The sequence below is a fragment of the Bombina bombina genome, chromosome 9, assembly GCF_027579735.1.
Source record: "Bombina bombina isolate aBomBom1 chromosome 9, aBomBom1.pri, whole genome shotgun sequence".
In the NCBI taxonomy this organism is placed as follows: Eukaryota; Metazoa; Chordata; class Amphibia; order Anura; family Bombinatoridae; genus Bombina; species Bombina bombina.
Window position 1 is genome coordinate 126,871,401 of NC_069507.1, and position 15,775 is coordinate 126,887,175.

A 15,775-nucleotide genomic window follows, 5' to 3' on the forward strand; every position below is an offset into this window, starting at 1 on the left:
CTTTGAAGAAGGGTTAGGCACAAGGAAGGAACAACAATTTCCTGATTAATATTTTTTTTATCAGAATGGAAAATAAGATAAGGAGAATCACATTGTAATGCCGAAAGCTTAGAAACTCTGCGAGCAGAAGAAATAGCAACCAAAAATAAAACTTTCCAAGATAACAACTTAATATCTATGGAATGCATAGGTTCAAGAGGAACCCCTTGAAGAACCTTAAGAACTAAATTCAAACTCCAAGGAGGAGCAATTGGTCTAAACACAGGCCGGATTCTAGTCAGGGCCTGACAAAAAGATTGAACATCTGGAACATCTGCCAGACGCTTGTGTAGCAAAATAGACAAAGCAGAAATCTGTCGCTTTCTCCAATCCTTCTTGGAGAAAGGATAAAATCCTGGGAATCCTAACCCTACTCCATGAGTAGCCCTTGGATTCGCACCAATAAAGATATTTACGCCATATCTTATGGTAAATTTTTCTAGTAACAGGCTTGCGCACCTGAATCAAGTTATCAATGACTGCATCAGAGAACCCTCGCTTAGATAAAATCAAGCGTTCAATCTCCAAGCAGTCAACTGCAGAGAAAGTAGATTCGGATGATGGAAGGGTCCCTGAATGAGAAGGTTCTGCCTCAATGGAAGCTTCCACGGCGGCAGAGAGGACATGTCCACCAGATCAGCATACCAAGTCCTGCGAGGCCATGCAGGAGCGATTAGAATTACTGAAGCCCTCTCCTGTTTGATCCGTGCAATCACCCAGGGAAGGAGAGCAAACGGTGGAAGCACATAAGCTAGGTTGAACGACCAAGGCATCTATCAGTTCGTCCTGAGGATCCCTGGACCTGGATCCGTATCTCGGGAGCTTGGCATTCTGACGAGACGCCATCATATCCAATTCCTGTCTGCCCCACCTGAGAATCAGGGTGGCAAAGACCTCCGGATGGAGTTCCCATTCCCCCGGAAGAAACGTCTGTCTGCTCAAAAAATCCGCCTCCCAGTTGTCCAATCTTGGGATGTAGATTGCCGACAGATAACAAGAGTAAGCCTCCGCTCACCGAATTATCTTGGATACTTCTGTCATCGCTAAGGAACTCCTTCTTCCTCCCTGATGATTGATGTAAGCCACAGTCGTGATGTTGTCACACTGAAAACGGATGAATTTGACCGAAGCCAACTGAGGCCAAGCCTGAAGAGCATTGAATATTGCCCTCAACTCCAGAATATTGATTGGAAGTAGAGACTCCGACCGAGTCCACACACCCTGAGCCTTCAGGGAATTCCAGACTGCACCTCATCGTAGTAGACTGGCGTCCGTTGTCACTATCACCCATGAGGGTCTGCGGAAGCACGTCCCTTAGGACAGATGATCCTGTGACAACCACCAAAGAAGAGAATCTCTTGTCTCCTGATCCAAGTCTATCTGACGAGACAAATTTGCATAATCTCCATTCCACTGTCTGAGCATGCTCAGTTGTAGAGGTCTGAGATGAAAACGAGCAAACGGAATGATGTCCATTGCCGCCACCATCAATCCAATTACCTCCATGCACTGAGCCACTGATGGCCAAGGATTGGACTGAAGGGCTCGGCATGTATTCAGAATCTTTAACTTTCTGACTTCCGTCAAGAAGATTTTCATGGATATAGATTCTATTAGAGGAAAGGAACCCTTGTCTGTGGAATTAGTTAACTTTTTTCTAAATTCACCTTCCAACCGTGAGTCCTTAGAAAGGACAGAACCATGTCGGTATGAGACTTTGTCAGTTGATAAGACGACGCCTGGATCAGAATATCGTCCAGATAAGGCGCCACTGCAATGCCCCGCGGTCTGATAACCGCTAGCAGAGACCCTAGAACCTTCGTGAAGATCCTTGGTGCCGTGGCCAGTCCGAAAGGAAGAGCCACAAACTGAAAATGTTTGTCTAGGAAGGCAAACCTTAGGAACTGGTGATTATCTTTGTGGATAGGAATATGAAGATATGCATCCTTTAAGTCCACGGTAGTCATATATTGACCCTCCTGGATCAATGGAAGAATTGTCCAAATAGTCTCCATCTCGAAGGATGGAACTCTGAGAAACTTGTGTAGACTCTTGAGATCTAAAATGGGTCGGAACGTTCCCTCCTTTTTGGGAACCACAAAAAGATTTGAGTAAAACCCCTGCCCTTGTTCCTGTAATTGGGACGGGACAAATTACTCCCATAGTGGAGAGGTCTTCTACACAACATAAGAACGCCTCACTTTTTATCTGGTCTACGGACAATCGTGAAAGAAGAAACCTTCCCCTTGGGAATGAATTTTTGAACTCCAACTGATACCCTTGAGACACAATTTCTAGTGTCCAGGGATCCTGAACGTCTCTTATCCAAGCCTGGACAAAGAGAGAAAGTCTGCCCCCTACTAGATCCGGTCCCGGATCGGCGGCCGCCCCTTCATGCTGTCTTGGTAGCAGCGGCAGGTTTTTTGGGTTGTTTACCCTTGTTCCAACCCTGGTTAGGTTTCCAGGTGGGTTTGGCTTGAGAATAATTCCCTTCCTGTTTAACAGAAGAGGAAGAGGGGATTCCCTTGAAGTTTTGAAAGGAACAAAAAATATTCTGTCATCCCCTTTGTTTAGCTGATTTGTCCTGAGGAAGGAGGTCACCCTTACCTCCCGTAATGTCAGAAATGATCTCCTTCAAGTCAGGCCCAAACAGGGTCTTACCCTTGAAAGGAAATCGCCAAGAGCTTTGATTTAGAGGACACATCCGCAGACCAAGATTTTAACCATAAGGCTCTGCGCGCTAAAATGGAAAATCCTGAATTCTTAGCCGCCAATTTGGCGATCTGAAAGGCGGCATCCATAATAAAAGAATTAGCCAGCTTAAGGGCCTTAATTCTATCCATTATTTCTTCTAAAGGAGTCTCATTCTTAAGGACTCTTCTAGAGCATCAAACCAAAAGGCAGCCGCAGTTGTGACTGTTACAATGCAGGCCGTCGGTTGTAATAGAAACCCTTGATGAATATATAGCTTTTGTAGAAGACCCTCCAACTTTTTATCCATAGGGTTTTTGAAAGCACAACTGTCCTCAATAGGGATAGTCGTACGCTTAGCCAGGGTAGAAATAGCTCCCTCCACCTTAGGGATCGTCTGCCAAGAGTCCCGAACGGTGTCAGCTATAGGGTACATTTTCCTAAAAATAGGGGAAGGGGAGAACGGGATACACGGTCTCTCCCATTCCCTTGTAATATTTTCCGAAATTCTCTTAGGAACCGGAAACACATCAGAATAAGAGGGGACTTCTAAGTATTTGTCCATCTTACTCAATTTCTCTGGGGGAACCACAGTCACAGTCGTCCAGAGTTGCCAAAACCTCTCGTAGTAAAAGGTGAAGGTGTTCAAGTTTAAATCTAAATGACATGACATCCGAATCTGTCTGGGGTAATGCACTTCCTGAGTCAGAAAGTTCCCCCTCAGACAGGGCCTCCCTACCCCCCAATTCAGAACCCTGGGAAGGTATATCGGAGATAGCCATTAAAGCATCAGAAGTTGCAGGGACCACGTGGGTTTCTGTCCTGCTGCGTTTGCCTTGTAACACTGGCAACTTAGATAAAACTTCTGTAAGAGTGGATGATATAACTGCAGCCATATCCTGCAGAGTAAATGAAGTAGACGCTGTTGAAGAACATGGCGTCACCTGGGCGGGCGTTAAAGGCTGCGACGCTTGGGGAGAAATCTGTGGCATACCCTGAATTTCACCAGTCTAGGACATTCATTAGATATATCTTTATTAAAGAAAATGTGTTCTTTACACTGTAAAGCCCTCTCAATACATGGGGGACAAAGTGTAACTGGGGGTTCCACAGTGGCATCTAAACACATAGGGCAAGTACTTTGTTCAACGTCATCCATGATAACCTAAACAAAAAGCAATCTTGGTCCAAATCACTGTTAATATATTTAACGTTACTGTAGCTTTAAGGAAAAAAGCAATCTGAATTAAACCTTGATATATGAGGCAGAGAACAAATTACACATTGCCAATGGACCTAGAAATAATACACAAGTATACTCTTGAAAAAAAAAAAAAAAAAAACACTCAGTCACCTCGCCGCAGCTCTGCTGCGGCTCCTACCTGCCTCCTCGCAACCAAACTGAATTCAACAAGCACGGCGCACCTAAAGTCGCTTGTAAAATATCACCACAAGCAGACTTAGGAGCCGTGAGGAGATGCTGTCAACCGGGACGGAAATAGAAATTGCGCTGTCTCAAAGCGCGCAAAACACTAAGTCCCGCCCTTCATGGGCATAAACAACCAGTCAATCACAACAGAATACCGCCATGTACCGGAGCCTAATAAAAAACATATTCCCTCCGGAACTGTCCCCAGCGTCAGCCAGCCCGTTCTAGTGCCACCCCACACAGTATTTCCCAGCGCTTCAAGGCCCAACAATAAAATCGCCAGAGTGTCTGGTTATAGTACATCCCCACATAATATTTCCCAGCGCTTTTAGGCCCATAAAACAATGCCAGAGTGTCTGGATAACTAAACTATGTCGGTTTTGTACCCATATCCCAGCGCTTCTAGGCTATTAATCTGCCAGAATGTCTGGATATTACACTGTCTGTTAAAGGGAAGCCCCAATTCTAGCCCCCAATATAATAGTGCAAGTACAGTTAATCTGAGATATGCTGCAGCGTCCAAGAATAAAAAAAAATGCACTTACCTCCATGCTGAGGACCAGCATGACAACTTCACAGTGTCAAGAGGTCCACTCTTCCTCCTGAGGTCCTGTGAAAGCAGAAGGGTCTTAGTTACAACCTCTAAGACCATACACAGAGAACGTAGCTCAATCATGGGAGGCGCAGTGGAGGCAAAAATCCACCAGTTCCCATAGCCTAAAAAGACTATCAGAAGCTGCTCTGTATAAAATTGTACACTTTGGCACCATTTAAAAATAATAAACTCTTGATTGAAGAATCTAAACTAACACCTCACTTTACCTCTTCCTATCACTAACACAGGCAAAGAGAATGACTGGGTTGGGGGGAAGGGAGGAGCTATTTATGCAGCTCTGCTGTGGAGCTCTTTGCCTCATTCTGCTGACCAGGAGGCGATATCCCATAAGTAAGGATGAAATCTGTGGGCTCGTCATATCTTGTAAAAGAAAGCAGCCTCTTATCTGAATGCATTTGACTGTTTTTTTTGCAGAAATAGGGTGTTAGTTCATGTGTGCCATATAGATAACATTGTGCTCACGCCTTGAGTTACTTATGAGAGGGCACTGATTGGCTAAAACGCAAGTCTGTCAACTGAACTGAAATAATGGGGCAGTCTGCAGAGGCTTAGATACAAGGTAATAACATAGGTAAAAAGTATATTAATATAACTGTGTTGTTATGGAAAGCTGGGGAATGGGTAATAAAGGGATTATCTATTTTTTTAAACAATAACAATTCTGGAGTAGACTGTCTCTTTAACATAGTGAACTAGCTACATTATGATACAAGTATCCTTGTTTTTTGTATTTTATTACATTATAACATTATTTTAATATACTATGGCCTAGATTATGAGTGGAGCGCAAAATTGTGCTTACGCAAGCGCGATATTTGCGCTCCACTCAGTAATAGTGGTGTATGGAAATGTGCGCTGGTATTACAAGTTGAGCACAATGTGAACCCGACCTCACATTCGCATTGCCTGGAAGCTTTGCTCTCACGAGAGCGTGCTTCCATAGGCTCCTATGGGAGCCTCGTTCTGAAGCACGACAAAGAACCTAGCACAGCAGTTATGTCGGACAGCATATTTAAAATATATATGTACATGAATATATATATATATATATATATATAAACACATATTAACACAAATCTATTTGTATATAAGCATATACATATACATTTGCAGTATAAGACACAGTATCTACAGACTGCTATGTAAAGGCACTTTTCAGCCCATATCCCCTCACTTTCACCCATTATAACTGCTTTGTGCAGTTATTTTAAATAAAACAAAAAGATGCTCATGTTTTTTTTTATTAATAAATGAACTGTACACTTTATTTCGGGGGAAATTGAGGGACATTTTTTTCAGAAGCACTAACAAGCCACTTGTAATGGCTGGTTATTTCACGTGCGCCCGTAAACGGGCATACTTGCCTCTTTACGGGCGCAAGTTAAATTAGCACTCCACTTGTAATCTAGCCCTATATGTTTTAATAAATATATTCTATTTTCTTTGAAAGATATTGTTTGAGTGCCGTCTTCTCTTTCTAACTTTATTATGTGCACTAAACCACTCCTAAAATGTGATATGAATCTATTTAGATAGGGACAGGGTGTGATTTTAATCATCTGTTTTCATCATTTTACTCGGGGTTATGTCCTGAGAACAGGGGTGCACACTCTCACCAGTATTGCCAAAATGGAACTCAACACAAAAATGCAGTAATACCAGTGTTTATTATGAACATATTACATTAATATAAAGCAGTAATAGAAAGGTGATGATTATAGGGACACTGAACCCATTTTCTTTTTCTTTCATGATAGAGCATGACATTTTAAGCAACTTTCTAATGTACTCCTATTATCAATTTTTATTTGTTCTCTTGCTATCTTTATTTGAAAAAGAATGCATCTAAGGCTAAGGAGCTAGCCGATTTTTGGTTCAATACACTGGGCAGCACTTGTGTAATGGTGGCTGACATTTAGCAACTAATCAGCAAGAACAACCCAAGTTGTGAACTAACAATGGACCAGCATCTAAACTTACATTCTTGCTTTTCAAATAAAGATAGCAAAAAAATAAAGAAAAATTTATAATATGGAGTAAATTAGAAAGTTGCTTAAAATTGCATGCTCTATCAGAATCATGAAAGAAAAAAATTTGGGTTCAGTGTCCCTTTAAACATTACTTTTCGAATCACGAAGACCTTTGTTGTATTCATTCCAATTGATTTCTGTCTTGTTTTTTATTTGTAAAATCAATAAAAACAATTTAAACATAAACATTACTTTTCTTCAGATGTGGAAAAAGGCATAGGTTAGACCTTTCTCTCAGATGTTGCAAGAAACTTCACACCGAAGAATTTCTTGATTGAATCCTCCCAAGCTAATCTGCCCCCATTAGCAAATCTAATAATTAAAACGGTTAGTGTAGCTGGTGTGTTACGTATTATGTCAATCATATTTCATAGTTAACGTACAAGCTTTTTCTCAAAGTAAAGTGAATATTCTCTCACAGACAGTGACCCACATTGAAATGTGCTCCTTCTTGATAAGGACGCTGCTTTGAGGACAAGGCAGAGAGAGCAAATAAAGTGTGAGAAACGTGTAACTTAATTCTTAAAGGCATTTTCATTAAAGGCATAAGTGTTAAATATGTACGTATATATACACACACTACATAAATGTATGTATAATATATATATATATATATATATATATATATATAGTATTCTGTAATAAGCAAAGTGGTAATATAAACTTTTAATACATTGACTATTGATTATTTGTGTATGGAATCAAGAAATGTTTTCCATCTCTTAAAATCTGTATTCCTTAAAACAATGTGACTTTTTCTTTTCTTTAACTATTTACATATTGCTAACCAGGAACACTTCTTTTATAAGGATTGGAGCCCAAATATATGATTAAGATTTTCAACTAATATAGGAGCCCAAGAGATTTTTTTTTTATTATTCCTTTACATTTTTAGTTTATTTTCATTAAAATGTTACTGATCACTGAAAATATTACCTAGAAGTAGAAAACTGCACTTACATGTCTTTAAAGTGCAAAAAAAGTCCAGAAAAGTTATAAATAATCAAGTCAAACCATTATTCCCATTATTCCATTTTAATATTTTGGCTTAAAGCCTTTTTCCAAGACCAACAATAAACTTAAAGGCTGCTCCAGTGTGGAGAACTTAAATACAATATGATTATTGGGGGCAGAACATAACAATTTAGCCCAATAACCTGGATTGGTACATGGGACCGAAAAAGGGTAAAGTGACTATGGTCTGAATAGATTATAAATCAATCTTTCAAACAAACAATAATAGCAACAATGAACTCACATAAACTACATATAGGTGTATATATATAGATATATATATAATTTATTTATTATTATTAATTTATTTTTTTATACCACGCTGTATGTTCATCTTTGCAACAATTGCAAAGTTCTGCCTGACACCTAGTGGCTATTTGTTGAGTATGAATTTTATTATTTGTTATAGTTATGGAGATTACTCTATTTCGTATTATGTAACTAAACTGATGTTTTCCCACTACTAACAATATCTGACATTTTTTAAAGTTAATTATATATAACATGTTCCTTAAAAACATTCAAGGATGCGTGCAACTTGCTTTAAGATGTTTCTACTATTTATTTTATTACCTCTTCCTCATTCCCCATGTCGTTCCTTTACAATGGAAGATCAGAAGTCCATCTGTCCTGTCCCCTTACCCTTATGATTTATGTAATTGCCTTCTGAATATTGTACTCCATAACTGTATACTTAAAGGGACAGTAAACACCAGAATTTTTGTTGTTTAAAAAGGTAGATAATCCCTTTATTATCCATTCCCCAATTTTGCATAACCAACACAGTTATATTAATATACTTTTTACCTCTGTGAATACCTTGTATCTATGCCTCTGCAAACTGCCCCCTTATTTCAGTTCTTTTGACAGACTTGCGATTTTAGCCAATCAGTGCTGACTCCTAGGAGCTTCACGTGACTGAGCTCAATGTTATCTATATGAAACACGTGAACTAACACCCTCTAGTGGTGAAAAACTGTCAAAATGCTTTCAGTTTAGAGGCAGTCTTCAAGGTCTAAGAAATTAGCTTATGAACCTCCTAGATTTAGCTTTTAACGAGAACAAAGCAAAATTGGTAATAAAAGTAAATTGGAAAGTTGTTTAAAATTACATGCCCTATTTAAATCATGAAATATTTTTTTTGAGTTTACTGTCCCTTTAATATTACAGCACTGCGTAATAGCTTGGCACTTTATAAATAAATAATAATAATAATAAACGAATAATGTATCTTATTACATCCAACATTATACCTCCTTTTCATTTTTTGGAGTGGGATTAAATGAAAAAGTAACATTTTAAGTAAAGAGATACTAAACCCAAATTTTTTGTTAACGATTCAGATAGAGCATGCAATTTTAAGCAACTTTCTACTTTAATCCTAATATCATTTTTTTCTTTGTTCTCTTGCTATCTTTATTTAAAATGCAGGAATAAAAAGCTTAGGAGTCGGCCCATTTTAGGTTCAGAACCTGGGTAATGCTTACTTATTGCAGGCTAAATATAGGCACAAATAAGCAAGCACTATCCTGGGTGCTGAACTGGGTGGCTCCTAAACTTTGCATAGTCTTTTTATTGACTACAATCATTATAAAAGTAGTATCTCTCCTTAGGACTGCCTTGTCTTCATTGGGAAAAATATCAAAAAGGGACACAAATAAGAACTCATTCATGCTGGTACTGTTTGAACACCAGTCACACGGTTATGAAGAGAACTCCAAACACTGTTCATTAAAAACCAAGGAAATTGCAACATTAAACTCTCCATTCAAATAATATTCAGTACTGATGTATTATATTCTTAAATTCTATTGGGTGGGAGAGCTTAATTTGGGAATTTGCATGTTTTTGTAACATTTAGGGTGGAGCTTAAATAAACCTTTGGCATTATTGTAAGTTTTTTCCATTGAATTTCATACTACATTTTTATAGTAATTTATGTGTGTGCGTGTGTGTAAATCAGTGGCTTTCAAAGTCAAAGCAATGGGCCTCCCCATTGGCAAAATTTACTTTTTATTTAAACCTGTGGCTGACAGACCAGTGAAATTAATGTTTGTAGACGTTTATTAAAACCTGCTCATTGCTTTGTAGGAGGCGTAACAGTAAGCAAACTAACGTCAGTATGAATATAGCCTATTTATAATAATCAATGCAAGAATCCACATTTGAAAGCAAAACATTACACTATCCGTTGACATGTCACTCAGATATGGCCACAGAGTTTGCGACCTTGAAAATGGAAAAATAGGCAGGATTAAAATGACATCATCTCTTGTAATGAGAGGCACTAGTAGAATAGGAGAGGCCGTCACAGGATTAACATATAGATCTGGGGAGCAGTGCAGCATCCATTGAATAAGTAGGTGAGTATAAGTATCAGCATCCATTGTAGTAGCAGGCGAGAATGAGTGTGTTTGAGGCACAGAATTACATTGTTATGTGCTAATATAAGTTTATAAAAATGGTTTGTTTCCTAAATTGGAAGATAAGGTGTTGTCCAGGAAATACATATGATAAATCCCCTCCATCAATACAAAAGCTATACATTTTGGAACTAAATAAAGATTAAATATTCAGTTTTAAAGGGACACTGTACCCAAAAAATGTATTTCGCGATTCAGATTGAGCATTACATTTTAAGCAACTTTCTAATTTACTCCTATTATCAAATTTTCTTCATTCTCTTGGTGTCTTTATTTGAAATGCAAGAATGTAAGTTTAGATGCCGGCCCATTTTTGTGAACAACCTGGGTTGTCCTTGCTGATTGGTGGATAAATTCATCCACCAATAAAAAAGTGCTGTCCAGAGTACTGAAACCAAAAAAAAAGCTTAGATGCCTTCTTTTTCAAATAATGATAGCAAGAGAATGAAGAAAAATTGATAAATCGGAGTAAATTAGAAAGTTGCTAAAAATTGCATGCTCTTTCTGAATTACAAAAAAAAAATTGGGTTCAGTGTCCCTTTAACTGAAAATTGAACATTCTACTTTAGTCCAAGTGCACATATAAGAAGCAAATATTCTGTATAATGCATATATTTAAATTATATATTTATTTATTTTTCTTTTTAAAAATAAATTTAAAAAGGGACAATAAAGTCAAAATTCTCTCTGACAAACGGCTCAAATACATAGCAGATGCAGTTAACCCCACGGTTGCCAAAAAGGCTAAAACTGCAGTCCCCTCTGCTAGCTAGCTGCTGAGTTAACTGCATCTACAATGTATTCGATATCAGCAAGGCAAAGCAATTCTGGAAGGAGCAGCCCCCCTACCCCTACTGCTATATGCCTGTATTGGATTCCTGGACAGGAGCAGGACTCATTATCAGTCAAGATAAAATGTTTAAAAAAAAAGAAAAGAAAAAAAATGATAATAAAATAGAATAATATTAAGCCAGGGAGTCTCATTCTATTATGAAGAGTAAAAGCAGGAATAATTCAGCCCTCTGAGGAAAAGGACTGTAGTGTTAGGACCAGTCTATATTGGGGCACCTTGTAAATTGGTGACTGGCTAAGCAGAATATGGCCATATTGTGTGACTAAGATCCCAATTTTATTTAAAAAGAATAGTTGTCTCTTGATGTTTTTGCAGGCAATTTTTTGCAGCAGTTCAAAAAATATGTTGTGCTTTTGAAAATGGATGTGCGCCAATACCTTTTTTGTTTGTAGTTTGTGTATGTGTATATATATATATATATATATATATATATATATATATATATATATATATATATATATATATATATATATATATATATTCTATTTATTATTCATTATTACAATTATGCAGGTTACATCCAAACAACAAAACAATACGCTCACATCCATGCAATACGCTGTACTTTTTGACTACATAACACTTCTAAAGTAACAGTATATACACCTTCAATAACAGCATCTTTATGCCAAGTAATTTTTGCTGTCTGCCGTGACATTATGCGTATGAGCCCTATATTGATACCGTCATCTAAATAGCCCCTATATAAAGAATGAAGCAAATTAGATAATAGAAGTAAATTGGAATGTTATTTAAAATCGTATTCTCCATCTGAATCATGAAAGAAACATTTTGGGTTTAGTGTCCCTTTAAGGCTAAGAGAATTCGTACTATGCTTCAAGTCATCAAATATTGTAGCAGCACAACAGCACTATTTATTCGTTTTGGTTCTTTCAACGTATTGGGGAATGTTTGTAGCCCTTTAAGTACTCATCACTGTAAATATCAGAAATACAAAATATTCCCAAAACGTTAAAAGGTATTTAGACACATTGTTTTGTTTTTGAGGGTGAATGCTCAGTAAATATGGAACATAATGAAAAATAGATCGTACCGTATTTGCACAAAAGCTGGATCACTAGACGACTTTTTGTAGTACTCAGGCTGATCAAACATTTCTCTACAGTCTTTTCTAGAGATGGGAGGGAGCGAAACACACTGACCACCGACTGCCACAGAAAATAAAAAAGACAGACTTTTAAATCACATTTCCTCTTTTTTTGGAAAACCTTAAAAGATGCAGAAAGCAACATAGTTTATATTTTTATGAAGCAAAGTTACCTTCATGTGTATCTTGCAATGACAAGGTTCTCCTGTGGTTTCGTAGCTATGAAAGAAGAGGGGTGCAAGAGTGAAACAAGCATAGGCCGATCTGGAAGGGTTCACAGAACGCAGGCAAAGCTGGAAGGGCACAAAAATTAAACATTAAATAACACACTTTACTTTTCATTTTTATTGTTGCATCCATGAATACATTTGAAAATAAATATGTGAATAGCAAATATCACAAAGACAATTAAAGGGACAATTCACTTACAAAAATGTCTGTATTTCTGAAATGTCACCTCAAATTTAAAAGAAAAAGAAGCACTCAGCCAGCTTGGGGCAGCCTCTTTTAGCCCAATTATGCTTTCACTGAGAAGAACACTGAGAAGAAGGGACACTCAAGTCAAAATAAACTTTCATGATTCGGATAGAGCATACAGTTTTTAGACACTTTCTAATTAACACATTTTGCACAGTCCTTTTATATTCACACTTTCTAGCAACACAATTCTACTGAGCATGTGCACAAGCTCACAGGGCATACATATACTAGTCTGTGATTGGCTAATGTCGGTCACATAATACAAGGGGCCGGAAAATGGGAGAAATATTTTTATTTTGTCAGAAAAAAAAATCTACTGCTTATTTGAAATTCAGAGTAGATATTTTTGCATTATCTTTTTATTATGAGCTTGTTAATTATGCAATTCTACTGCATTGAGTGATCCTTTAAGTATATCAGCCTGATTTCCCTTGAAACTAATGGCCCAAAATACCAGGCAATCCTCCTCTGAATGAGAAACATAGCAACCCAGACTATGGTTTCCATCTTCTAATCTATAGGAAGATTTTTACAAGGGCCAGCACACATTTACAAGAAAGAGAAGTGTTCAATTACAAACAAATGACTGCGCAGTAGCTTGTTCTTTGGTAGGTCGCTACCTGGGAGCAACCTCTTGTAGCCCAATTGTGCTTTTCAAAATATATCTGTCTGTATCACCTGAAACTTATAGTCTGGCCTCAAAATAGCAGGCAATCTTCCTCTAAAGGAGAAACATGGCAACCCCAGACGATCGTTTCAGCTTTCTGAGGTTTAGCCATATCCATCTAAACACATTGAGCAGGGAGTCATAGTAACAGAGCAAATGAGGTTGAAAGAAGACATAAGTCCATCAAGTTCAACCTATACAGATCCTGCTTGATTTACAATATTGATGATGCTAATTGAAATTACATTAACGCAATTAGAAAGCTGATTCGTTTAACAGAAGCAATCATATTAAACCCAAAATAAATCTTTCATGATTCAGACAGAGAATACAATTTTAAACAACATTCCAATTTACTTCTATTATCTAATTTGCTTCATTATTTAGATATCCTTTATTAAAGAAATAGCAATGCACATGGGTGAGCCAATCACATGAAGCATCTATGTGCAGCCACCAATCAGCAGTTACTGTGCCTATCTAGATATGCTTTTCAGGGCAGAATATCAAGAGAATGAAGCAAATTAGATAATAGAAGTAAATTAGAAAGTTGTTTTAAATGGTATTCCCTATCTGAATCATGAAAGAAAAAAATTAGGGTTTAATGTCCCTTTAAGAAATGTATGTCACAACTTGATCGCTCTAGTATTAAAAAAAAAAAAAGTTTACATTGCTGGAGATTACATCTCCTTCTAGCCTTACATTGTGACAAACAATTCTGTATATTGCCTTGGGATAAACAGTTCTGTATATTGGTCTTGAATATATTTATATAAAGTTATATCTGTTGGCGCTCTACAATACCTGATAATAATAATAATTTCTTAAAGGGACTTTAAACACTTGTCATTAGTGTTTTGTTTGTTTTTTATTCATAATGTTTCTCTATTTTTTTTAAATGCAAATCGCTATTTCTTTTTATTATAGGTTTATTTTTTTATTTTTTTAACTTTACTTCACTTTCTGACCGGTCCGTGCCGACATGGCTGAAAGTTATGTTGAGAAAGTCGGAAGTCTCTGCTTATTGCTGTGAGCGCGCACGCATGCAGACAGCACAGCATAACTAAAACTACTGCTGCTATAAAGTTTACAGAGATTATCTTAGTTTTTTCCCTAAATAATATCATTTAAACTGGCCTCATCTATAGCTAACACCCTTGTAAGCTAATAAATTTGTTATAATTTTTTTTGAAAAAAATAATTAACTCTATTTTGCAATAAACCTTGTACTACTAGTGAAAGAGGGATCGCCCAACACACTGATCAGGGAGACAGCTGCTGTCTCATAAATATACTCTGTTTTCTTTTACCACTCTGTTATCTCTCCAAGCTCCCGGAGTCCCGCTCAAGCTATACCTTTTCTGAGCTTATTGCAAATCGTATGCAGCTCACGCTCTCTATGTGATGTGACAGCATCAGTGGTTTGTTTATTTAGCAGGCATTCTGAAGATCCTAAAAGATAGCGTAGTGAATGCTTTATTTGTGGGGGGTTTTACGAGTATGGAGTGGTCAGCCATAGGGGCCTAGTTATCAAGCCGTCAACCTCAAATACGCTGGAATTCCGCAGCGTATTTGTGGCGAGGCTGATTCGCCTTAGTTATCAAAGGATAGAGAACGGCAAAAGTAGAATTTTGTGACGTAAGCTTCGATCCGCCGGACTCAGTCCGACACAGATCGATTCTTACGTCACTACAGATGTTCCGCACACAAGTACAGCACAATCTGACTACTTTTGCTAGTTATCAAAAAACTAGCAGGTACGCTCGGCACTTTTCCGGCCCAGCGTACTTGGTTTTCAAACCGCCACCCTGGAGGCGGCGGATCCCATAGGAATCAATGGGAGTCTGACCCTAGCGAAAGTACAAGTTCGCTGCTGCCAGACATCCCATTGATTTCTATGGAAGATGTCTGCACCTAACACCCTAACATGTACCCCTAGTCTAAACACCCCTAATCTGTCCCCCCCTACACCGCCGCAACTAAATAAAGTTATTACCCCCTAAACCGCCGCTCCTGGAGCCCACCGCAAGCTACTCTATACATATTAACCCCTAAACCGCCGCTCCCGGAGCCCACCGCAAGCTACTCTATACATATTAACCCCTAAACCGCCGCTCCCGGAGCCCACCGCAAGCTACTCTATACATATTAACCCCTAAACCGCCGCTCCCGGGGGCCCACCGCAACTATAATATATGTATTAACCCCTAAACCTCCGCTCCTGGAGCCCACCGCAACTATAATATATGTATTAACCCCTAAACCGCCGCTCCCGGAGCCCACCGCAACTATAATATATGTATTAACCCCTAAACCGCCGCTCCCGGACCCTGCCGCAACCTATATTAAATTTATTAACCCCTAATCTGCCCCCCCTACACCGTCGCCACCTATAATACATTTATTAACCCCTATCCTGCCCCCC

General features: G+C 38.3%; 1 protein-coding gene across 2 annotated transcripts in view; it reads right to left on the minus strand.

Moving 5' to 3' along the window:
* RAD9A (RAD9 checkpoint clamp component A) overlaps positions 1 to 15,775 on the minus strand; it is a 193,406-nt gene that overhangs the window by 167,311 nt on the left and 10,320 nt on the right. For both annotated transcript variants that reach the window (XM_053692355.1, XM_053692356.1), the window contains exons 4-5: positions 12,377 to 12,496; positions 12,150 to 12,264 (exon numbers count right to left, since the gene is read on the minus strand). In XM_053692355.1, the coding sequence (XP_053548330.1) occupies positions 12,150 to 12,264; positions 12,377 to 12,496 (235 nt within the window). The remainder of the gene's footprint in view (positions 1 to 12,149; positions 12,265 to 12,376; positions 12,497 to 15,775) is intronic.